Genomic DNA, 26,993 nt, shown 5'->3' with positions numbered 1-26,993 from the left:
TCATACATAGAGATTTGGCTCCTTTATATAGTCTCCATGCGCCGGAAGCTCCGGCCCTGACACGGCCCGGCCTAACGTGAGCCATCCTTTAGTTTGTAAGATTTTTTTTAACACAATATCATATTTTTATAAAATATTTAGTTTACCAGTTCGCCGGACGATATCAGCCTGCCAGTCAATCGGAAAAGGCCACACACTAACAGTTCTCGTTTATGCCCCCCTTAAAGGGTTAGTGTTTTTTTTTTATCAGTCAAAAGTAAAAAACATAATAATTGGCACATTCATGCCGGGTACCTGGCTACCTAGCCTGGCCCAGGTACCTCGCAGACCATAAGGTTTTAGTTTAACTATTTCTGTATAAAAATAAATTACGAATGAAAAAGCCTTTGTACACAACCTTACTAAACTTGAGCAAGAATTACTGTCCAAATCTGCTTCAAAATAAACGTATAAAGTTACACTTAAATATTTAAGAACCGACTTCAATTTATATTGCTCAGCACACCTTATATTGACACCTGTAAAGCACGTGGTGGGGGAACTTTAGGCCAGAACAACTCAAAGCGTGGGAAAAATCTATCATGTGTCCAAATGTTCAATCAAAAACCAAGTAATTTTGATATACCTATACTATATTGTTTTAAGTTGGTTAACAACAAAACTAATAAATAAAATTGCCTGTCTGAGTAAGTAAGCAAACGGACGGACCCTTGCGAGATTGTGATTGTAGTTCCATCCAGTCCGGAACTAGGTTTTGGCTCTTTGCTACTCGAGAACTAGCAAACAAAGCTACAATATTTTATTGCCTTATTTCGTTATGTCAGCGGAAGCGAGATCTTAACTTACCTTATCGTGTCACTTCATGGTATAGCCTAGCATATTGTCCATTAAAACGAACGACCAAAGTTAAAAAATATTTATAAAAGTGATGTTGAGAAGTTAGATTCTAAGAATATGTCTGTAACGATTCGTGTTACGGAACTATCAACCCTCCTATTATTTCTGGGACATTAAGATTATAAATTTCATATTCAAATATTTCTATTGAAATCCCTTTCGCTGGTATAGATTTTCTTAGTTCGATCCAAAACTTCGATCGATAAAAACATCTTTAATTTCCAACATACATAATCTACATAATCTCAAGAAGCAGCCTATTTTGCGTTCATAGTGATTGTGATCTAAATATTTAATAATAAAATACAATATAAGTGCAGTGTAATAGGAGGATTGATTAGTCGTTCCGTAACACGCATCGTTACAATGTCCAGCTCCAGTTAATCTTAAAACACCTGTTTGACTATGGTTTGGCACACCAAACGCTTAATTCACTTTCGTAAAAAAGTGACATTTCTTTTATTTCATTGATGATGATGAAGCTTTGCTCTTGTCGGTGGAGTAATTGCGAATCCTTTCCTTCCTGAGCCCATCTTTTGATTTGCTCGTACGATGCATTCTTTTTTACTAGGCTCAGATATATGTGATCCTAGGCTTTTTTGCTCTTTTAGGGTTTCGTACCCAAAGGGTAAAAACAGGACCGTATTACTAAGACTCCACTGTCCGTCTATCCGTCTGTCCGTCAGTCTGTCTGTCCGTCTGTCTGTCACCGGGCTGTATCTCATGAACCGTGATAGCTAGACAGTTGAAATTTTCACAGATGATGTATTTCTGTTGCCGCTATAACAACAAATACTAAAAAGTACCGAACCCTCGGTCTTTTTATTTTATTTCAGATGGTTAAAAAACGTCCGTTTTTGGTGAACATAGAAGATATGCTGTTCGGTGCAAAGCAAATACAGTACGAGTAAGTTCCGATGGAACATGTTAGATAGGTTGTCTCAGGAACATTGCCGAACTACCTTCCGTTGTGCTCACGCACATTTGTCACGGTATTTTGCATGAGTAGCATCAGTAGAAAAGTTACAACCAACATTTTCATGGGCTGTTAATTCATAAACGAATGGGATTACCGGCGCGGTAATCAGCATCGTTTCATTTCAGTCTGGTATCACATTTGAATCTATTCAGTTCGGTTTCAGTCTCCACTAATTTACATTCGTTGCATGTTGATGTGTATTACAACCAATAGGTAACTAATTAGGGTAAACTCGCATTGTTTGGTGACACGCCTAATTCGGTGATACAAGTTTTGAAGCATGACACCGAGGAAAGCTAGTAAATTAGGGCCTTTTAAATGGGCCTCACGGCAAAGCCGCCGAAGCCGTGAAGCCGGTCCCATTTAAAAGGCCCTAATTCACTAGCTTTCCTGGGTGTCATGCTTCAAAACTTGTATCACCGAATAAGGCGTGTCACCAAACAATGCGAGTTTACCCTAATCGACAGAAAATGTAGAAGATAATATTCTCCTCGGGTAATAAATGTAATACAATATAGTACAAAAACATAGTAATGTGGTTTAAAAAGGATAAAAGTAAAATAGTCCATATTTGCTAACAGTACATTCGAAAGTAAAATATCATTCCTGCAGGCCTATTAACGAATCCGTGCGCTTGTAACAATTTTTTCGCATAAATTTCGCTTCGATCGACGAGATTGCACCTTAAGCATGCGCACGACGGAAAATAATTGATCGCAAACTCGCCCAGTGGAAAGAAAAGTGGTCTAATGTAAATCAACTAGAATACCAACACATGTGAAGGCACCGGCAAAAAAAATGCACACACGGACTTGCAGAGGCAAGCACCGTGACCGTGGATAAAAATCATCAGCAGTGCATTCGAAGACCCATTGACGAACTAACCACCGATGAAGGTGGAGCGGATCAAGGAGTCGTGACCCACAAATGGATTGGTGACTTTAGTGCTGAAGTGTAGTGACATTGGTTCAAAATGACTGCCATATTGTTGATCGCTTGTATGGTGGTGGCGCAAGCGAGGGCCGGTATAGTTGAGTTGAACTGCAGTGATAATGCTACGTGTATTGAGAATATGGCGAGGGAATTTGTGAGGAGCATGAGACAGCAGAGAGCGGTGAGGGTGTTTGACGCGCTGACGATCGAGCCGGTGGCGGTGAAGGGGCTGCGGCAAGCGAGGTCGAGGCAGGGGTTCCTGTCGAGGTTCCTGGAGAGTCACGCGTTCAGCTTCGACTGGAACGACTGGTCGTTTCGGTTGACCAAGCCTGAGGAAAGGAGCGGTGTCGTGGACTTGGAGGTTTACGAGAGCAGAACTGCTAAAGGTAAGTGTTTGAATTTCGATGGAAAATTTGTACAAATTGAAATTCACCGACAAATCGTAACCTTTATTGCAAAAACATATTTAAGGTCAACAATAAAAAGTGATAATACAAGACTAACTGTTAGTACTAGTACAGTAAACTAAAAGAAGCAATGCAGAGATCAAAGAAAGCAACAGAAAGAAGCAATTCATCATCTATATTTACAACCTTTAGGGCGCAAAGATGAAATAATTAAATTTATCCGAATCAGTTTCTAATCACTTTCCCAAATCACAAAGCGTAAATTTAAATCTTAATTATTTAAAAGGTTAAGAGGTGTCTAGACAGTTTCCAAATTTCGACGTATTTAATTCAAAGAAAAGGAGACTTAAATTAACAATACAAAGACTTGAATTAATATATGTCGAAGGTGATCAAAGAAAATAATAATTAGCAAATGAAAATACCATGAACATTCATTAATCCAGCTTTGATTGAAAAATTATGCTTCGTTACCCATATCGTCACACATGCCTTGTTATACATTAAAGTAAGTAATACATCAACTACATATCTAAACTAAACATTATAACTAAACTATACCGAATAAATCTTAAAATAAACTTATAAATAGAAAATGCTCCCCAGGTCTCCTTCATGAGTTATGTTATGGTGCCCAGAAGGCTGGCAGCGTTACCTTTTTGGATGGCCAGGCTTATCCTCTGGCCGAGGTAGCTGCCAGCCCTCCGGTCACCTGAGGTGTCTAGATAGCTTGTAGCAATTTGAGCATTCATTCGTTGTAGTGTCTAGATAGCTTGTAGCAATTTGAGCATTAATTCGTTGTAATAAGATTGTATTAAGACAACGTTTATATAATTGAATGATATTTTGTAAAACCGGGTGTACATTAGGAGATCGATTAAATTAATTACGTGCTCAGATTTAAATGAGGAGTCGGATTCGATTCATTGTTAAAGTTTATACAATGGTGTTCACGATTCATTAGAAATCCGGGCAATACAATCAGTAAATTGTCAAATTTTTAATGCAATAATTCGTGCCAAGAATAATAATAGGAAGTCCTGTCCCTAATTGTTTTTTTTTTATACAAAAATATTTACGCTGCAAAAATAATAGTAGTAGTATAGTCCGACAAAAAATTGTAGAAAATTATTGAGAGCGCCACTTCCTACATAACTGTACCATTTTTGACGTAAAATGCTTAAACATGGCAACAATTTACTATGGATTTTTTCCATTTTATTAAATTCCTAGTATGTCGCACTTTAGTAATCACCTTATTGTACACAACACAGGTTTACATAAAATTTACAAAAAATAGAGGTACAGAGGCGAACTTATCCCACTATTTATTTCTGGGAGCACGGTAGTGCCCCCGCCAAGACGAAGCGCTTCGTCGTTATTTTGAACCCTCATAATTAACTTGGGTTTGTATTATACCAGATAAACAAAATTCTCGGGATATAATGTCAATAGTGGACTTATTAAGCATTACATATTACTTTAGATTTTATTCATATCTAAAAAAACCCCGATTTCGTCGCTGACTCACTCACTTACTCACTCACTCACTGATGATCATCAAAACCTTTAGGGTACTTCCTGAAGTCCTAGGAAGCTGAAATTTGGTATGTAAGATAGTCTTTGTACACAAACAACAAACAAAACTCAAAAACTTGAAATTTTTAGCCCCCAAGGGGGTGAAAAGGGAGGTGAAATTTTGTATGAATCAATAACCGCTGAACCGATTTAGTTGAAGTTTTTGTTATGGGGAAGGATATATAATAGTTTTCAACCCCATAGTCACCCCGTAACGGTGAAAAGGGGGTGGAAAAAGGGGGTTGAAGTTTGTATGGGGAATCAGTAAAAAGCAGATTGTATAAAAAATGCCCCCAGATACGTATTTCAGAATCTTTTATAATAAATTATCCCCAACCTTTTGAATTAGGAGGTCAAGCCACATATTTTACCCAAGGTGTAGAGTTTGTGAAGTTAGGGCTTGTAGAGTAAGCTTGGCTCTACAAGAGATCTCATAACTTTTTAACAGTAGGAGCCATATGGTTTCGTTTTGGCAACATTTTACATAAAAATGTTTTTGGTGCGGTGATATAATACACGTTTCCCCTAAAACCAACGCCATAACTTAAAGGGCTTATAAAACAGCTTTTGGGCCACAAGATTAAGCAAATTTACCCTTAATGTAAATCTCTTTTTTTAGACGCTTTTTTGGAACGCCCTGCACGAGTCTGTGTTTCCGCATGAGTACAATTTGGGGCTCTTCAAGGCAAGAGTTAATAGGTATCTCATAGGTAAGCGTGCTCTACCGTAGACCACATCATCACTTACCATCAGGTGGGATCGTGGTCAAACGCCTGCCTATTCATCATTAAAAAAAAAAGATATCGGCACTTATAAGAATCCCGGTTGTAAAAGGTATATAAAAGTGCCGATATCTCAAAAACTATAAGATTTTCGAAGGGTAAATGTGTTTATACTCTTGTAGCCCATAAGCTGTTCTATAAGAACTTTAAGTCTTGACGTTGGTTTTAGGGTCACCCGATATATACGAAAATATAAAACTAGATTAGAGCTGACTGGGTCGGTCTCTGTAATATTGTCCTAATAATATACATCGTGGGTTCAAGTACCCCGACAGATTTTAATTTGACCACACATTCCTGGGGTCATAAGGAGCAAAAAATCCTTTATGACTTTTGGCCAAATTCGGGAAAAAAAGAATTTTTGTGTGTTTTCTTCATAAGACACGTTATTTCTTTTTACGCCTTGACGTAAAAAAACAATACAACGAATAAATAAAGTTTTCTTTACCCAATCAACTAATCACAAACGCTAATCATGAAGGAGTAACGCGTTTTTGTATAGTTACTTTTCATGATTGAATTTCAACATCCAATTCCGCGTCAGTTTCCGTGCAGCGAACATTTCCTAAGTTTTTCACCTACGTATCATTAGATTTCCTGCCGCCCGTGTACACGGCGCTTTACCAATTCCATACCGATGACATGCCAACGGGTAATTAGCTCAGTTTGCTGTGAAATTAGTCTCCGGCTTTCCTCTTGAGGAATTTCCGTTATTACGGATTTTCTTTTTCTGTTGTGATCAATTTAACGTGTCCTTTCCTTAATGCTAAAGTTTCTGTTTTTTGTCTTTCAATAGAAAATATATAATAGAATTAGAAAATATTTATTTAATCAATTATAGATACACCAAATAGGATGCCGCTCAGAATTACTAGCGTCATGTATGACACGAAACTGGCTTTCAAGGGTTTTAATACTTTTAATATAGCTAATAAATAAATAAAATCTAATCAATGTTGCGTAACGATGACAGAATAATTTTGGTGCATTTTTTTTCACCTAAACCAAACACAAGTATGTATGTATGTAAACACTTTATTGTACATAAGACAGATTACAAACACAATAAAAGAACATAAATATATACAATGTACAAAGGCGGACTTATCCCTATAAGGGATCTCTTCCAGTCAACCTTTGAGCAATTGAGAATGAAACAATAAACAGATCAAGATAGACAAACGAACACTATGAACAGAAAGTAAATTATGGTTCAATTATTACAAACGTAAATAATTAAAACCTGTAATCTAGAATATAAAATAAACATATATATACAATACATATCCATATAAACACAAATATATACCCATAAATACATATATATACATATATATATATATATTATCACAACTAAATAAATAATCTTAGTACTCAACTAAGTACAACACAAGTCATCAGAAAGCCACAACTTATGTAATTTTCCCTTGAGTGATGCAAGTCTTATGTAAGTACCTATTACTACTTTAAAATTAGCTAAATTGAAGTAGTAAATTCAATTAAATAATTTTACGGTTTATTATTTAATGTCCGTATGTCTCACTACCGGCGCTCAACCATTATATACACTAAGTAATGTGATTCTATTGAAAGAACTTTATCTTCAAAAGTCGTGTCTTCCTAGACTTTAGAATTCACAATGCATGGTTATTTGTGCCAGTTAGTTGCCTGCGCTAATGTGACTGTAATGATATAATCAAACATCAATTGAGCGGTTGAGTGGATTGCAACTTACAACCATATCACAGTAAGAAACTGTTGAGATATGTATAACTAGCGACCCACCCCGGCTTCGCACGGGAGCAAATGATGAAGTATTATACATAGACCATAATACCGTCAACCGGGGTGACTAGGGATGGCTGGGGTGAATAGGGAGAAAACTTAAAACGTGATTTTTAATACAGTTGCTCAAAAAGTGCTATTTTACGTAGCTGTTTAGCGTGCGGAAAGTTGGTTTTCGCGAACTAGTGCTTTTCACTTTTCCATTTTTTTAAATTTATACTTGTTCCAATTCATGACTACTTATTGATGAGTGTTAATATTAGTTTTCTTTAAACGTCGTAATCAACATAAAAACCTACTGTTAGTGTAAGAACACGAAAAATAAACATATTTCATTATAACACGTTTATATTTTAATATTGAATATGGAAAAACCATCCTTAATATAAGTTGTCTGAATGGAACGGAATAGCTATGGAAGGTAGAGTTAAGAATTAGGAGTAGCTGCCGAAACGCCTGGGCCTGTCAAAGAAGAGGCGTTTTTTCTTACTGCAAGCAAGTTTTGATTCCTCACTTGTTGTTATTATTATTTTTTCGCAACTGTATTAAAACAACGTCATTCGATACACGTGCGGAAATGTCATTCTTCACTCGTCCCGAGTCTTGCCTGGATATCTCGGTACTCGTGAAGTGATGACATACTTTCCGCACTAGCATCGAAATGTACTATTACCTAACAATTTCTTAAAAAAATCCTACACTAAATGTATTTTTCGATTGAAAATAATATTAGATTTTGTATGATACAATTTGTGTGGGTAGTTATTAAGAAGTTGTCAGGTAAATCACATTTTAATTTTTGTCCTTAATTCACCCTAGTCATCCCTATTAACCCCGGTTGACGGTATTTTACCAAATGTAACAAAAAAACAGTCGACCACAAAATCGGCCCATAAAGGAGTCTTTGTCAAACCGAACGGCATAGAACAGTTTTTAAACATTCATGATTAATCAATCAATCAGTCTCTAATCATCCGTGGAATATGGGTTGAATAAATAATTATCGATAAGCAATTAATTATGAATGGCTACGAAGATAATAACTAATTTCCCGTTGGAACTACACATTAACGTTCACTTTATTTCGCTCCACTGCCCGGGCCGGTATAAGTAAGTCGGCTGCCGGAACTACCGCTTTGTATGGACTCCTTTATTTTGGATTAGAAAAATATACTGTATTTGTAATGTTACAAGCTTTTATTTAACACTTAGAATGTTTGTATGTATACTCATGGACAAATTTAGAGGAACGCAAACAAAAAGGTTTAAATAACAAAATAGTTAAGTAATAACTTTTTTTGCGTTCCTCTAAATTTGTCATGGGTCAAAAAAATTCAGGTCGAGTGCATGCCCATATTTTAGACCCACTTCATATTAATTCATATTTATTTATTTCCATTAACAATACAAGATTGTGTTTGAAATTACATAACAAATAATACACATTACATAACAATTTTTTACCTATTTATTTATATTAAGTATTAAACTGAGCGGATACTTCACATACCTGGGAATTTTTATTTTAACCTGTACCTACTTTAAAGCGCGACTCGTCTTGTTTCAGTAACGTCTAACCGTCACATTCCTGACAAAATATATGGGATTTGACATTGACCGTCAGTTTTGTGACGATAGCTATCCGGCCGCTCATTGGTACACAGTTAAGTGAAAATGCTCACCTACAAAATGAGATGTAGTTAAGTTAGGTGACATGCTCTTTACACTTCGCTAGCCCAATATTACAGGGTTCTATGTTTCACTTTTATCGAACTGAAATTTGAACTTTATCATAGTGACATTAAGTTGAATTTCAACTGTCTTGAAAATTTAACATAGAATCCTGTAATATTGGAGCAGCGACTAGCCAAAAATATATTTACACTACCTCATTGTGAACTCGATATTACCATAGAGCTGATCTCATGGACACAGGTGGTCATAGAAACTGTGAGAAAACAACGCAACCTGATTAGGTTTCGTTGTTTTACAGAATTTACGTTGTTTTACGCAATTGTGTTTAGGTTTGTTAGAATTGTGTGTAGAAAAGTGCAGTCAGCGATAAAAGCTTGTATCAAAAATGTATTTTTGACAAAAAACTGATTGGGATGTATTTCTTTCATTTATAGTTAGGTAAAAAATTTGCAATAAACAAAGTTATAAATATGTACACGAAATATTCCCGCACCAAAAACCCCGTGATGTACTTATAAGTATAACACACCTCAAAAGAATACATGAAACACAATAAGTACAATAACAAAAGGTAAACAAACAGGTAGGCTTATTGTTATCGAGTGATAGACACATAATGTATGTTGTAGGCAAACTCCGAAGTTCGATGCACTCATTAGGGCTTCCGCTAGGTGGCGCGGCTACACGGAGCGGATGAGCGGGTTAAAGAAAAATAATATGAGCAACACTAAATAACGCGGACGTGAGCGACGTGCGACGGTTGCCATCGAGAACTTAATTTACTTTCTATGCATCTCGCTCGTACTCGCATATTAGTACGAGCGAGATGCATAGAAAGTAAATTACGTTCTCGATGGCGTTTATGATATAAAGATGGTAGCGGCGTACAGGACGTGTATACTTAATACGATCCCTTGAGGTAAAATGATTCCTCATCGTATCTGAGCTACTGGTGCCATCTGTCTAAATAATATATGCAATAAAAACTTCTGTCTGGTTATCATTCCCCGTGCGTGAATAATGACAACAAAATTACATCATTGAGATATCAAAATAAACGTATGAATTGGCCTCATTGTCAAATTTGACGTGTGTCTAGCTTCAAGATCCAGAAGCAATTGCTTTGTTTTTGAATTTGGGACCCTCAGTCACAGAATAAAAGTTCAAAATTAGTTCCATGCATGAATTTATTTTTATTTTTCGATTCATAATTTATATCGTTGGAACACTGGAAATGATAAAAATACTTTTGTAAACCTTAACATTATTTTATTAAAAAATATTTAAAATGTAAAAAAAATTTGAGCGGTTGAAACGCTCATAATTTTTGGCGCGAATTCGACAGAGCGTGATGACGTCACACGTTGGGCGGTCTAATTGACGTTTGCTACTAATGACACTAATCTGTCGAACGCGTGACGTCACGTGGCGTTTCGAGCGTTTCGCTCACTAGCTTTTCGCGGGCAAATTTTTGTACTTTTTATTTATAATTTTAAGTAATTAAATGGTAATTTAAAAACGGAAATGCATTTGTAACATGATATAACGGTAACAAACATCCGAATAAAACATATTTCGTTCAAATATAAACTTCATGCATGAGGCTAATTAATTGTGAAAAAACGTACTCTGGGTCTTAGGAGGCTAGGCAAGTCTAGGACTTCCATAATTTCGGGATTTACAACAACATAATGAAATACCGATATTATAAGTATAACACATTTTATTATATTCTTTGTTGCTTTTGTCAACAACTTCCCTTAGAAACCTTATTAGCGACGTGACGTTACGTAATTAAGGGTTTTTGTACGGGACGTTATTTGATTTCCTTCTTATACTTGTTTTGTTGTATTGTGTAAAGAATTAAGTGTTGTTTGTTGATGTTTACCGTTTATTATTGCGATCGTATTTTTTCCTTTTAAGGATGACTCACACTAGACCGGTCCGGGCATGGGCTGGGGCGCCCGACACTTATTTTTATGGCAGGTGACAGTTATCATTGGTCACGTGACGCTTTCTATAAAAAAAACTCAAGTGTCGGACGCCCCGGCCCCGGGCCCGGACCATTGTAGAGCGTGAGTCATCCTTTATTCGTATTTTGTATCGGCTGATTTTATCATGATATTTATCCCAATATTGAAATAAGACTACCTTTTTTATACCACATCTGTGGCAAACAAGCATACGGCCCGCCTGATGGTAACATGCGCGTTGCCGACCTTTTAAAAACCTGATTGGTATACTCCTTTTTTGAAGAACCCCTAGGGAAAACCTCGGAAGAGAGCTCATTCCACAGCCGGAGCGTCCGCGGGAGGAAATTCGTCTTAAACCGCACAGTACGCGACCGGTAATTAGGAACAGTAACTTTGGAATTAATGGAAAACAATTTTGTTATATATACATATGTATATATAACAAAACTGTTCCTTATTCACGTACAACGCACTTGTGCAACGAGGGGGTAACTGAAATTCTGTAAATTCTGAATTAATAGTCTCGAGTTTGCAATATTCTTACCCCCGGCGATACACACAATGACATCACATTTGCTATAAAAAAACTAAATTTTAAGCGAAATAATTTTTAAATAATACGTCTGCATATTCGTTACAGAATGATAAGGCTTTCACAAACAAATAGCAATAATTCATTTTTTTAAATAAAACAATGAAAACGGATTATATCGCGTACTCGCGTAATTTATAATACCTAATACATCCCGACGTTTCAATATACGCGATATAATCCGCTTTCGTAGTTTTATTTCATGAGTAACTATCGCGGTAACCGAAGACAATATCAAGTAATTTTTTTCAAACATGATTTCCAAATAAGTAACTTTTATCGAAAAAAATCATTCCCAATAACCAACCCAGACTATTTATATCTTTATAGTCTTGGAAACTGAAATAAAACAGAGATTTGTTTTATTAACCTTTGAGAAAAGTATCCTAAAAAAATAAGGTTATAAATCATTCTAACGCCACGCCAATGGCTGAGCATCAAAACAGCAACAAAGTCTTTTGAAAAGTACATTTCCTGTCATCTTTGATCTTAGTTTAATAACTGACTATTTTTTCCTCTGACAAGCAATTTGGCTTCTGTTTAGATGAAAAATTTGGGGTGTGCGCGTAAGAAATTGCTGATTATATTTCACTTGCCCTTAGAGAAGACCACATTATTATGTAGGTACTTAACATGGCATAAAAATAATGTATTCACATAATAATATTTTGTTAAAAAAATTGCTATATTTTTTATCAAATTAATTGTATTCACAAAAATTATAGTAGAAACAGTAGGTACACGTAATCATTATTTTATTCTAAAATCGATCGACATAATCTATACTAATATTATAAATGCGAAAGTCTGTCTGTCTGTCTGTCTGTCTGTCTGTGTGTTCCCTCTTCACGCTTAAACCGCTGAATCGATTTAGATGAAATTTTGCATAGGAGAATGCAAATTTTGCAATGGAGAGAGGAGGTGCCTGCTAATTTGTGTGCATAATATGCTCAAATTGAATGATTGCTATGAGATTTTTTCCAGGCGCTATACTTACTTTAGCTGCTGTTACTAAGTCCACGCAGGCTACCTCGTTTCACGCAAAATAGGCACATTGGATGTCGAGTTGCGGAAAATGCCCAGCAAAACTAACTAACTAACTAAGTCCACGCAGACGAAGTCGCGGGCTAAAGCTAGTCAGGTATAATCAGGATCTTTATTTAAAAAAAAACAGCTATTTGTGTATGACCATTTTATTGTATGCAAGAGGTTAGTGGACGACCGCTTCTTTAATGAATAAATAGTTTCTAATTCCCTCTTATGAAAAATATTTTTACACAGTTTGTTATAATATTAACCGTGCTTATACCTCTTAGTTTGATTTTTAGTATCGATTTTTTCAATTATTCTAATCAGTTAGGTTTTAAAAAATTGTATGAAACTTTTCTCCTAAACTCCTAATAATAATAAGGAAACATCGGAATAATATATCGCTGAGCGTAGTAGCGGGGAGGGTGGACAGTGGCCTGATCAGGCACTAGTCCTCGCTTCACTTAGGTTTAGGTACTAATATAGTTATTTAAGTATTATTTTTAAGTATTTTTTGGTACTAACAAACTATGGACACTTATTCGTCTGAAATAAATGCATTTTTTTTGTAATTCAAACGAAGAGGACTGGTGTTGTTATAGTTAAATGAATTGTGTACTAAAAAAAATCCATGATGTCAATATTCAGTATACAAAATGAGAACTACGTTTGTATTGAGAACCGATTGTCCACTATCGTCTTAATCCATACTAATATTATAAATGCGAAAGTCTGTCTCTCTGTCTCTATACCTCTTCGCACTTAAACCGCTGAACCGATTTAGTTGAAATTTTGTATAGAGATAGTTTGAGTCCCGGGGAAGGACAGGGTAGTTTTTTATCTCAGAAGTCATCCTTTAAGGGGGTGAAAAGGGGGGTAGAAGTTTGTATGGGGAATCGATAAAAAGCAGATTAGATAAAAAATAGGCTACGCAAATTACTAACTCCACGCAAACGAAGTCGCGGGCAAAAGCTAGTAGTACTTTCTATTGCGTGTCTCCCGGCTGTCAGTGAAAGAGAGCCAAATACTTCAGCACATCCTGTCATATCTAGTTTACAGTAATTAGTGGGCTGTTATTGAATTGTTTAGGCGCTCATACTGCGGCGCGACACGCGAGCGGTTAGTAGGACAGAAAATGTCCGGAAGCCGGAGCTTTTACCAACTTCGATAAAAGGTATAAGTATATTCTTGTACCTTTATGCATTCATGTGTCGCATTTATAATATTAGTATGGATGCGAAAGTCTGTCTGTCTGTCTGCCTGTCTGTTACCTCTTCACGCTTAAACAGCTGAACCGATTTAATTGAAATTTGCTAAAGATAGTTTAAATCCCGGGGAAGGACATAGGGTAGTTTTTATCCCAGAAATCATCCTTTAAGGAGGTGAAAAGAAGGTAGAACTTTGTATGGGGGATCAATAAAAAGCATATTGGATAAAAAATAAGCTACGCAAATTACTATCTGCACGCAGACGAAGTCGCGGGCAAAAGCTAGTAAAAGCATAAACATGAAATAGATATTTACATAAATTAATTTAAGACAAGTCTTCTGCGTTTTACTTAAGACTGGTCCAAATTAGTTTACAATAACAAACATCCAGACAATTGAAATTGTCAATGTCACAAGACTAATTCAATAAATCCTCCCGCGGACGCTTCGGCTGTGGAATGAGCCCCCGAGGCCCCCCTGCCGAGGTTTTCCCGAGGAGCTTTCAAAAAAGGAGTGTACAGGTTTTTAAAAGGTCGGCAATGCGCATTTAATATCTCTGGTGTTGCAGGCGTCCATAGGCTATGGTAACTGCTTACTATCAGGCGGGCCGTATGCTTGTTTGTCACCGACGTGGTATTAAAAAAACCAAATATACACCTTTCTATAAATACCGTCTAAATAATTTCGACGCTCATATCCAATATCTTCAAACCCTCAGTCATATAATTTAATTTTCTTTGTCACCTCGCCACGGTATTCTAACAAGGTCTCCGTTTCAAAAATATCCGAAAATAATCCGCACTAATATGCCAGTACGAGCGAGATGCATAAAAAGTAAGTTACGAACACGCTAGCGAATATGTCAGTGTCAGGTCAGTGTGTCAGACATCTCGTGGTAAGGCTACTGTGATGTAATTTTCTACCGTAAGCAAGTCCATCGGAGAAACTGGTACATATATTAAGAAATTAAATTTATGTGGTTATGCTATAGAAGATCTATGAAACGGCTTAGCCATAGTTTTTAAACCAAGGTGTATGGGGTTAGTAAGGTGAGGGCTTAGCGGCTTTGCCTTCGCCGAGATTTGATTTTCTTTATAAATAGTAAAAGCTACAAGTCTTTGCCGCCAATTTCACATGAAATATTTTTGGTTGAATTTTATTATATCAATGTCAAACCCTTATATTCGTAGATTTTAAATTCAGAATACCTATCTCGGAACTAGGGTACTGAATAATTTCGCTCAGTATTTTCTCTTTGTACAATCAAGGGGCTTAAAATATACTAAATCACAATTACAACCGTATATCGCGAATTTATTTTGTTACCTTTATAACAAGATAAACCACCCTTGCGATAGACTCGGTTGTATGTAAATGTGATTTAATATGTGTTCAAAACGCGAAAGTTTTAAATGTTAAAATATGCTGATATAATTTCCCATCTCGTATCGCCGGTGAGTTTTAGAATGTCCTTTTTATTATTTATTATATTAAGCCTACTAAGTGTCCCACTGCTGGGCAAAGGCCTCTCCCCTTGATTTCCACGACTCCCGATTTGGTGTTTCCTCCGGCCAGTTGTTCAGGAAGCTGTCCAGGTCATCCCGCCATCTCCGTTTGGGCCTGCCCCGTCCACGCCCCTCTACCGGCATCCACTTGGTTGCTAAGCTAGCCCACCTCTCCGGATGCATGCGGTGGACGTGACCGGCCCAGTCCCATTTGAGCCTAGCGGTTTTCTCGCCTACGTCAGCGATGCCGGTTTTTGAGCGCAGCGTGGTGTTTCTTATGCGATCAGCTAGTTTAACACCTAGAATGGTGCGCTCCATAGCGCGTTGGCAAACCTTCAGTTTGGACTTCTGGATCTCTGTGAGTGACCAAGTTTGGGCGCCGTAGGTTAGAACAGGCAGAACACACATTAGGGTGTCCCGACGTTGTATGAAAAAAAAAAACTTTTGTCGTATTCTAATGCAAGAGGTGTCAAAAGTTGCGTAAATTTACAAACATTACGAAAAATAAAAAAATAAATGAATTACGTGTTATCTTGAGGGCTCTACCAGCCTTTGAATATTTATTATTTTTTCGATTTCGCAGAAATATACCGTACGTCTAAAATAATACAAAAGGATGGTCAAAGGGGTATTGAATTGTCAAAAGTAACAGAAATAAACTAAAATAAACAAAATGGCTATTATAATCAATGACAAACCCTTAGAATTTAGACTAATTTTTGTGTCCAGAATGTGGCATTTCTGCACGAGACAGCAACTTGTTTCTGATTAAGCCATCTCTAGAAGTAGCGTCTGTTACACTTTGTAAGACCTCTGTTACCACTTTAATACATCTTTCTTCAGATTTTGTGTGACAAGAAAAGTCAACTGCTTAAGTAAACGTATCTTTCGTCATGATCTTAAGATCCTCGTTAGAGACATGTCGAAGAAATGGTGGTGCTGAAACATTACACTCGCCATATAATAATATCGGTGTAAACAGTAACAGAAAAGTTTATTTTAGGTGGTCTAAATATCCTGCGTTTAGTGCCATTTTCAGCTTCTCTGGCATTTATTATTCTTTGCAATGCAAGGTCCCGAATGTGATATCTTTCTAGTGAGTAGTCAGTTTTCTGCATGGGCAAAAAAGAATTTCTCTCGATAAAAGAATGAATCCACAACAAATCTTAGATTTTCGGGAAAAAAATCGAGAATAAATAACTATTTGGAAAATATGTTTGGATCCCTCTATAAAAGACGGATTTTTCTTTATTAGGAACTAAATAGGTGCGTATACTTTAACCGAGAAGTTGATAAGCAATTTCAATTCTTCGGATGGATTAAGAGTAGTAAGATATTCAAATGAAGTGCATTTACAAGCAGCAACATCAAAAAGCTTCACAGATGATTAAACATAACTTTAAGACTGCTTTTAAAACTATCATTTTGATTAATTTTGGGATATCTTTTCAAATTTTGGTATTTTACGAAATAGTGTTTCAGTAATTGAATAACTCGTTCCTTAGTGACAGTTGGAACCAAAGCTTTGGTCCAAATATTATGGATCTCTTCAGAAACAATCGCATATACATCTGAATTTGATGAATCTTTTCCATTACAGTTCGATTTCAGGTTATTTTTGACAAACAAAATAAATCGAATGACGTCCTTTATGGTTGGTAACTGTCGCGCATCAAGTTCTTTGATCGATCCCAATATAGCACATTTAGTGACACTACGTTTTGAACTTATACTTATAAATCGAAACTAATGAACACAACTGTACTTTTATAACATAAATAATAACTTCGACAGAAAGAAAACACTTGCGAGTCAAGTCATAAACGTACTAGACAAAAGTTGAAATTTGAGGGTAGTTTTAAGTTAAAACGTGACAAATGCTAATGCAATGGTAACATTTCATTTCACGCAAATCATAATATCAAGTATGTTATACAACTAAATAAAACAAAAGGTTATTTGTTTTGAAAAATTAGCTAAAGATTAAACATTTCATATAGAATAAAAAATGCAATTTTTTCAAAACTTTGAACGTCTGTAGAACCCTATTGCCGTACTTGTATACCATTTTTAAGTATATTTTTGTAATCTACATTTAATTACGCAACTTTTGAGAGGTCTTGCGTTAGTGAAAACTAAAAAAAAATAATCGGGACACCCTAACACACATGTCAACGAGTTTGCGCTTCAGTGACAATGGAAGGTTACTCTTCATTAGCTCTTTCATAGACCAGTAGCTCTTCCAGGCATTTTGAACACGGCGCTCAACTTCCTTGTCTTGCCTGTTACTGAAAGAAACTAGCTGGCCCAAGTAGATGTACTCGTCAACATAATGTATGATCTGCCCGTCTACCTCGACACTATCTCGTGTCTTGCTATTGGTCATCACCTTTGTCTTTGCGCGGTTCATTTGAAGTCCGACCTGAAGGCTTGCGTTGCTCAGATCTTGGAGCATTTTCTGTAGTTCTGCTGCAGAAGGGGCAAAGAGAACAATGTCGTCGGCGAATCGAAGATTAGATAGCCTCCTATCACCGACGACTATTCCCTCAGCCCCCCAGGAAACCGCCAGGCTCTTAAAAACTTCTTCGAGGGTGCTTGTGAATAGTTTAGGAGACAGCGGATCACCCTGTTTAACACCTCGTTGTATAGGGAACGACGGACCGGAGTACTGAAGTTTTATATCGGCGGTGCTATTACTGTATATATTTTTGATTAGGTTTATATAGGTAGGATTAATGTTTTGATTTATGAGTGCGGTTACTATAGCAGAATGGGTTAAGCTATCAAATGCTTTCCTGTAATCAACAAATGCTAAATACAGGGGGATCTTAAATTCATTATACTTTTCAATTATTTGGTTGGTCCTTTTTATAGAACGCTAAAATATCATTTAAAGTTAATAAAGGTATAAAGCTATTTTATGAATTTAAAATTCAACAAGTCTTCTACTTTTAGGATGGATGGTGGATCTAATTATAACCAATTAAATATATATTATGTACTAAATACATACATAGTAGAATTAAATAGGTTCAATAATATAATAGGATAAATTATGATCAACTTATAAAATAAAACAACTAAAAAAAAAAAAACCCTAAAACCTACCTTCTAAGCCTAGGCCCCTCGGCAAGGTGCCCATCATCATGCAGGCAGCGTTCCCGCGCTGTATAGCGATGGCAATCCTTTGCGCGAGAAAGCTGCCAGCGCGAGTGTCCCCTATTGCCTCCCTTAACCGCTTTCGAAGCTCCTTAAGGAGCCCACGCGCTCCTCTACCCGACGGCCCGAGTGTCTCGACGCCAAAAGCTACGAACTCGTAGTTGGCATCCTTACAGATGAGATCCTTTTCGTTTATTACTTGAGGCTCAAAATAAATAAGAAAACGTGTAACATATGTACCCCGGGTCTTTAACTTTTGATGTTTTGTCTACAAAAGTGACCTTTTACTGAAATGTGTTTGACCCAGTTACCTCTATTTCTTTTATCTAAAAATAGATGAACTGTAAGATTATGAAAAATGTGCTCTGTTTATTCTGTTCAATGTGTCGCCAGGATATATTGTACAATATAATGTGGGATTCCGTCATATTGCGTACACAGTAACAATCAAGCAGTAGCGAAATGAATAAGTGCGTTTACTTACACGTAAATGTACCCGTTCGTGGTCGACGTTCCATTTGTTCGCACGAAACGTTTTGCCTCCTCCTTTTTGGTACAGACGGCTAAAGAATGGAATGTGCTCCCGCCATTTGTATTCCATGATCAATATGACCTCGGTCTCTTTAAAGCAAGAGTGAATAGGCTATTACTAAACCGGTGAGATCCATCTTAGGCCCTGTCTTCACTTTCAATCAGGGCCAATCGCCGATCAGTTTATAATATTTAAAAAAAATTAACCAGCTGGTGAGCCCGATTCTGATTGAAGAAATTGTTACGGATTCTATCTTATTTAATACGACCTTAAAGATCACTCACGCTGAATGGTGCATGCAAAATAAACAGAAAGTCGTGCGCGAGATGCGCGCCAAACATCAATATTTTAAAGAATATGGCATTGCCATTTGACTAAAAGCGTATTCACATTCTTCGATCCGATATCGGATGTCGGAAGGAAGTAAAATGTTAAATATATTTGTTTCTATGTATTTGTTTATGCATTTAATCAATCATTATTACTAAAAAACGATAAATAACGCAAAAAGGCGGACTCAGTGCCAATGGCACTCTCCTGCAGCTGTTTTTGTCATAGGCTTTCCGACAACCGATATCGGAAAGGCGCTTCCAATGAATTCAGCAATGTCGGAGCTTCCCTTCAGGCTGTCGGACCGATAATATTTGTTTGTGTGCGTATGTGTAGGCATAATGCTTGTTGTAGTGTGCGTGGCCGCTAAAGGGCGCAAGGGCCTGACTATGTGAAAACGCTCTAAGACTTACCTACTTTATACAGCGAGAGATATCAAAGTTTATCAGTACGGTTTTTACACACTATTATTTTTAGTCGCTTTTGGCGACATGTTTCGGATTCTTTGGGAATCCATCCTCAGGCACGAGTGTCCGCGGCGGTTGTACTAAAAATAATAGTGAGTAAAAACCGTACTGATAAATATTTTGAAATATGTCTCACGATAGTTTAAGTGCGATATCAAAGTTGTATCCAATGTAAATGGAGCGCTGTTTCAAAGAAATTCATTCTTACTCTACTGTGTAACCCCACATTTGCTACGTTATACGTTCTGAAACATACGCGTACAATTTGTCAGAACTTTCATAAGCTTCGACCACGTTGCTTCGTAAGCTTATTTAATTAAATGAATATTTAGTACCCACAATGGCCCTAAATGTAGTTTTGTTAGCGAGTTATAGCGTGCTGACTTGGGAGCGGTACGAGTGTATTTTGTGTTGCTTCAGCTTATTATTAAGCTGTTATTTAACTTGCAATGTTCGTGTGTTTACTGCTGCTGTATTTCAAATATTGCAAGCTAAATAAGACCCACTTTCCATTATTATGTATAATGCAATAAAGCAATATTATCGTACCATCGAGCTGATCTGATTATGGACACAGGAGGAGGTGGCCGTTACCAACAATTTTTTCAACGACTTTTAAAAATAACTTGTGTTTTGATTTTTGATACACTTTAAAGTTTCTTGTAAAGGGCCTGACTATCAGTCCGCCGGACGATATCGGCCTGTCAGTTGTTCGGAACTGTCAAATTTTTGTTCTAACTGACAGGCCGATATCGTCCGGCGGACTGATAGTCAGTGGGCCCCTTAAGACGCAATGTGTAGCGAATTTTGTTATGTGGCATAATAAGCAACGTCAATCACAATGATAATGGCATATGTACATTAAAGATAACATTTTTTTTTAATGAAAAATAGTAAGTCTAAGGACTTCTTAATTTTTTAAAGATATTGAACAAAAATGTCACCGTTTGAGGACTACAATCTATGTTTTAATTATTTGCTCGTGTTACAGACCACACCCGGTATGTAATAGTTAGGAATGTATGTTTATTGAATGAATTTTCAAAGGATCATATCGTCAGTCATTGGCGTGAAATTGCTAATTAGCTTATAAAAATGGTAATGAACTAAAAAAATACGCCCTAAAATAAGGATAATGAATTTCAGAAAATGGCTAACTAATAATATTATAAGTAATAATATTATGACAATTGATAACCTAACAAAGCATAAAATTTATCATGTAACTTTTGATAAAACTTAATAAATTGAAATATTATGATAATTATTCATTATTAACATAGACTTTAAATTAGTTTTTGTTATAATTTCAGATGTTTCGGAGCAAGTGCCGAAGAAATCCAACAGCAAGGTCGAAGAAGAAGAAGATAAAACGCCAAAACGAACCGGCCTAAGTAAGTACCATTGAATTTCTTGACTATAAAAAATAAGTATGTATGTCGTAAAAATAAGTAGGTGTGTATACTAAGTCGTAGTCGCTCGGTATTGTGCCCAGAAGGCTGGCCGCATATCCCTGCTGGATAACAATGCTGATCCACTGAGCGAAATATTGGCCAGCCCTCTGGTCACCAGAAGCTTCTAAAGGCGCTTTGATAGTTTCTCATAGGGGCGACGCGCGCTAGGCCCTATGGTTTCAACCAAATACGTCGCAAATATGTAGCTACTAACTGAGGGTGACATACTAGCGACATTTGAGGCTTTCGACTAATTTAGAGGACTAGTTTTAGTACTTTCATTAGCCACTTTCCGAAGAAACAGACAGACACCAAATTCTGTCTAAGATAACTTTGCATCGACTTGAACAGAAATAAGTGGTGGAGTGTCATTTATATATTTATTTTTATTTATATGAGCCTAGTTTCCCACTGCTGGGCAAAGGCCTCCCTCCTCCCTTTCCACGTATCACGGTCTTGACCCGTCTTCCACCAGTTCCTGTCGAAGGCGTTAATATCAGATGATATTAACGAGATCGCCAACGCTTTATGCTTTCGCTTAGTTATGTATTCGTTTTTTGTTGTTCTACTTTTTTTATCTCTGGTTGTCGTTGGTGTACCTACGTGTTGCCATTAAGGGGATCCCATGCCCCAATGACCTTCGATTTGAATCCCTTAGTTTTCTAATGTTTTTTGTAGCTTATCATATTAACAGCAACGGATTTTAGCAATATAGTGTCCCATATTTACTTCAAAGTTCATTGTTTTCGAAATATTTGGCATCAAAGTTGAACAATTTTAGGCCAAAAAACTGGTTTTCTGGCCATAACTTTTGTGTTAATTAGTTTAAAATTAAAAGCTTAGACAAATTTTTATAGACGTCTAAGACGAACCCAAATATGTAGATTTCGTATAAGTAAGATCTTTCACAGCAATCGAGATACGAAAAAAGTGTTTTTTTAGACAATGTTTAAAACAATCATAAATAAATAAGTATTCATTTTTTTCACAATCCGGTGGACAAAAATGGAGATAAAAGATTGAAGAACCGATAGCCGCTTGTCTTATAATTCTATATGTAGTGCAAAAGTAGGAGATACGATTCAAAACTTGTTAAAAATCGATGAAAACCTCAGGTAGCCCCTTAAGTCAGGTTTCCGCTGAAAACCAGCGCCACGGATTGTCGCGGCATTAAACTGAGTAGAGATCCTATTTTAGCGTTTTTTTTATGTCTGCATGTCATATTATTATGTATTTACTCGTGCTATGATATGGCGTTTAATAAGAAGTGTATTTTCTTTCCTTCTTTTTTTACACTTTAATTAAATTCATGGCTATCTTCTTATACGTTAACGGTCGAGGTTTTTTTACTTCCTAATTTTGGTGTCAATATTAGAGAATTTAATTTAATGGCTATGCTAACATTACAGTAAGTTATCAAAAAATACCAAGATGATATTACATAATTATATTCAAGCCCACATCTAACAATTTGATAACGAAAACAATGAAAACTTTGCAAAGTTATCATCATAAGGGGATGTTACAAAAACTCTCGCCATATTGAAACAAAAGACAACTTTTCTTTTCGACACTGATGAAATTCTGAAAAGAGTTATGCGGATAATAGCTGACATTTTATTTACCCCGATTGCATATTATACGTTTTTATGTGGGTTTATATTTATATGGGTTTGTTGCGTGTATTATGCGAATACGAATATCTATGTGATGATGGAATAAACGTCAAGTTTTCGGCAGTAAGTAATGCGGCGGCTAACGTCACTTTTGATCAAGTAAATTGACAGATACGGCGGCAGCAACAATGACACCGCAACAGTAATGCAATGCAGTCGACATCCAAACATTACCTTTGCGAGATTTTTGGTGATGGTTTTAGGTTTAATAGGTACAGTCGAAGGCAAAAATATCGATCCAGACAAATGGCTCAAAAATATGTGAACACGACTTTATTGTCTAAGGTGTAAGTGCGTACACATATTTTTGAAACTTTGAGAACGTATATGCCCTTGAAGCAGGAGGTCCTGGGTTCGAATCTTGGTAACGGCATTTATATGTGTGTTTGTCACGAATGTCATAAAGTGGAGACTGCCTTGCGATAACATTTTTTTTTCCCGGACTAAAGTTCCGAAAACGTAATAAGTAAAGAATATTGTTATAAATACGGTAAAAAACAATGCATTCCTCGTCAATAGGCGTAAAATAAAACAACCATTTTTTTTGTAACTTTCTATATTATACTGCTACTACTCAAAAGAAAATAGGGGCCACTAAAGGCTCCGTCACACACGCGCGTTTTACGGACCGTGAGCGGACGCCGGCGCGACGGGAGCGCTCTCATCGCGCTCCGCTCACGCTCCGCCTGCAAAACGCGCGTGTGTGACGGAGCCTTAAGCGTTTTGAACGTTACCTGGGTGGGTGTTTGGTGCCTCGTTTAAAAAAAAAACTGGCCAAGTGCGAGTCGGACTCGCGCACCGAGGGTTCCGTACTTTTTAGTATTTGTTGTTATAGCGGCAACAGAAATACATCATCTGTGAAAATTTCAACTGTCTAGCTATCACGGTTCATGAGATACAGCCTGGTGACAGATGGACAGACGGACAGACGGACAGCAGTCTTAGTAATAGGGTCCCGTTTTTACCCTTTGGGTACGGAACCCTAAAAATGGTGTCGCCAAGCGATGGGTGTTTTATTTTACACCTATTGATTTGTATTGGACAAAAACGAGGAATGGGTTATTTTTTTCCGTATTTCGATATTATTTACTTAATACATTTCCGGGACTTTAGTTCTGGTTTTTTTTTATCGCAAGGCAGTCTCCACTTTATGACTTTGTTCTACCAAGTTTAGGTATTAATAGTTGGTCAAGCAAATCTTGTCAGTAAATAAGAACAAAAAAAACTATACTCATCCTTTTCTTTTGGGTGCTAGTACTAGTGTAAGACAAAGTGTATGATTCTCTCAGTCTATGTTTGAAATGAGACAGTCCATTGACAAACTATATATTCTGCCTATTCCGATCACTGGTCTCTAACTTTAATCATTGCCGTAATCAATGGGGATAACGAAGCAAGGAGTGATTTTAGTTCGGGATAATGGTCCCTTCATTTTAATTGGGTTGAAGTTCAGGCCACAGGTCGACTGGAGAACGTTGACTTAATTAATTGGGTATTGAATTCAGGGATCAGTTTACCAACTGAAGGTTTTTGCAACAAATAGGTAACCGAAGAACAGGCCCATTCTAAGTTAGAATTTCTAACGTACACTGGCCGCCGTATTCGAACAATGCTTATAAGATGTCACAGCGAAACGATACCAATCTGTCAGTGTCAAAAGTGACATTTCTTTAACCAAAAACGTCACTTTTGACACTTACAAATCGGTATTGTATCGCTGTGACATAAGCATTGTTCGAATACGGCCGTCATATCAGCACGGCTGCAACGCGAGTTTTCGTTTGACATTTACGTTAGCAATCCCTCTCTATCCCACCAATATCTCAGTACGAGCGAGATGGTCTGCGATAACGCACGAGTAATATCATAAGGGTTCAGTTTTTTTCCTTCATAGGTCCGAATCCCTGTACCTATATCAGGTACGTCCAATATATAATAGCATAATACTCTCGAGCCGATACAAATAATGCACTTTTTTGATTATAAGACGGGTTACATTAGATAAAACAAATAAGTACCCACCTTTTTTCCGGGTATTAATTGTCATGTAAAAATTGCTGTCTAAATACCTATTTAGACAGCGATGTTAATTACCTTATTTAACATCAATTTCTACGAAAAAGGGATAAAGGTCGTTATCTTTTTTGTGACAGGAACAATTTACAGTTAATGATAAGGATCATTAGGGTTGCGATAATACGCTTCCTTTCCTTTATCCATCTAAAATGCTCATTTTGTAAAATTTTGTCGAACTTTTTCGTGAGAAGCCCGGGAGGCCAATAGGCTATTTGACTGTATTTAAAATAAATTATTTTTCACTATTCGTAAAATAAAGCACCAGAAGATTAATAGAGAAACGTAGACAACAATTATTTTAAAACCCGTATAACTATAAAGAGTATAATTTGATTGCGTTGTGACGTCACATGTTAGTGTTTCATGTACATTCCATAGTAGCAAAATCGTTCTGAAAGTTCGAAAAAAGAAACTGATTTGACTAGTAGTCAAATACCCTATTTGAACTTATACTCGTACCGTACATTCCGAGGACAAAATCATGTCATTTTGCTATCATTCAACCCGTGCGTCTTGCTCGCGCCAATACATATACGAAAAAGAAGTCATGTTCCTATCAAAATGTAAGTTCCATCGGAGCCTTGTTCTTTTTTTAATAACTGGTTACAAATTTGATCTGGTTTTGATCTGTCAGATGTCAACAGTGACATTTAAGGTTGAAGAAATGTCATAGCTGACAGATTATATTAAAAACAAATGCAGATTAAATTCATGACCAGTTCACCATCAGAATAAGCCCCTCAGTATCTTGTGTGATCCTATCTAACGCCTGTTTATTTATTTTTTGAACTTTTCAATCATAGCACATTGCTTTTAAATTTGCGCAGGCATATTATAATATTGGAAATTGAAAACTCGTTTATTTTGGGTTCAATATTTACAATACTGTTAATAAATTAAAGAACACATTGTTTTCGTTTTTTTTTTTATTAATACGGAACATCGTTAAAATATCAAACTGTAATAAAAATTTACCTACAGTGTACCCTACAGTTACTACATAATATGTATCTACATATACAGGATGACCTCAGCCATTGGACAAACCCTGAAATCCCAAGTCCGGTTACTTCTCAGGAATAGTCTAACGTTAATATTTTTTTAATTATAACAAAAGATAAAAAAATAAAATTTCAAACAAAAGTTATTCCCAAAAATCGACAACAAAAATAAACACACTGTATTAATCATTGGCAGAGCTTTTGACAATTTGTTCGAAAATATGCGGCAATGGTGACATTTGACAAAAGTCAAAATCTTATTAGTGACATAAATATAAATGAAAATCAAAAAGGTCGAAGAAGGTTTCATACTATTTATTACCTCAGGAGCTACTAACACATACAGGTTGCTCCAAAGTAAAAAAATCGTAAGTTGTTAATTTCTTCGTAACCGCTACACCGGTTGTTATGATACTTTGTATACTGGTTCTAAATACCCTAATGCATTTGTACATTTCTGCTTTGTCCAATGGCTAATGCATATATATATATATATATATAGTACCTAAAAATTCTAAGTCAACGACTAGATTATAATTATCCTAAATTATAATTTAGAAGAAGAAGAAATTATTGTTTTTGATTGTATTTTCAAATTTATATTTCTTTCGTTCGTTCTGCAGTTTTGAGTTTGCAAGTAATTAATTAAATATCGAGTGTTGAGCAAACGATTTCTAAATCATACCTACCTATCTATTAGCCACGGACATCCACTGTTAGACATAAATTATATATAATTTATTATATATATTTTGTTTTTTTTTTTTTTTTTATCACATCAATCACATTATCAGGCAACCTGACGAACTATCGAACTATCTATAAAAATCTTAAAAGCTAACAATAATTTTGGCGACACGGTTTTCTGTTTCGTTGCGGCCGTCGCGTGTTCCGGTGTAGGATTCGCCAGATTCCCACGGAACCGCCGAAATAAA

The 26,993-nt window shown here is 36.4% G+C and overlaps 1 protein-coding gene across 2 annotated transcripts in view; it reads left to right on the top strand.

The window, feature by feature from the left end:
* Positions 1–2,397: 2,397 nt before the first annotated feature.
* The window catches only part of LOC134750494 (uncharacterized), a 38,494-nt gene continuing 13,898 nt past the window's right edge, over positions 2,398–26,993 (top strand). For both annotated transcript variants that reach the window (XM_063685675.1, XM_063685674.1), the window contains exons 1-2: positions 2,398–3,195; positions 21,165–21,245. In XM_063685675.1, the coding sequence (XP_063541745.1) occupies positions 2,850–3,195; positions 21,165–21,245 (427 nt within the window). In that variant the 5' untranslated portion in view covers positions 2,398–2,849. The remainder of the gene's footprint in view (positions 3,196–21,164; positions 21,246–26,993) is intronic.

Source organism: Cydia strobilella, chromosome 20, assembly GCF_947568885.1.
Source record: "Cydia strobilella chromosome 20, ilCydStro3.1, whole genome shotgun sequence".
Lineage (NCBI taxonomy): Eukaryota > Metazoa > Arthropoda > Insecta > Lepidoptera > Tortricidae > Cydia > Cydia strobilella.
Note: the sequence above shows the minus strand (reverse complement) of the source record. Positions and strands in the feature narration are given on the sequence as shown.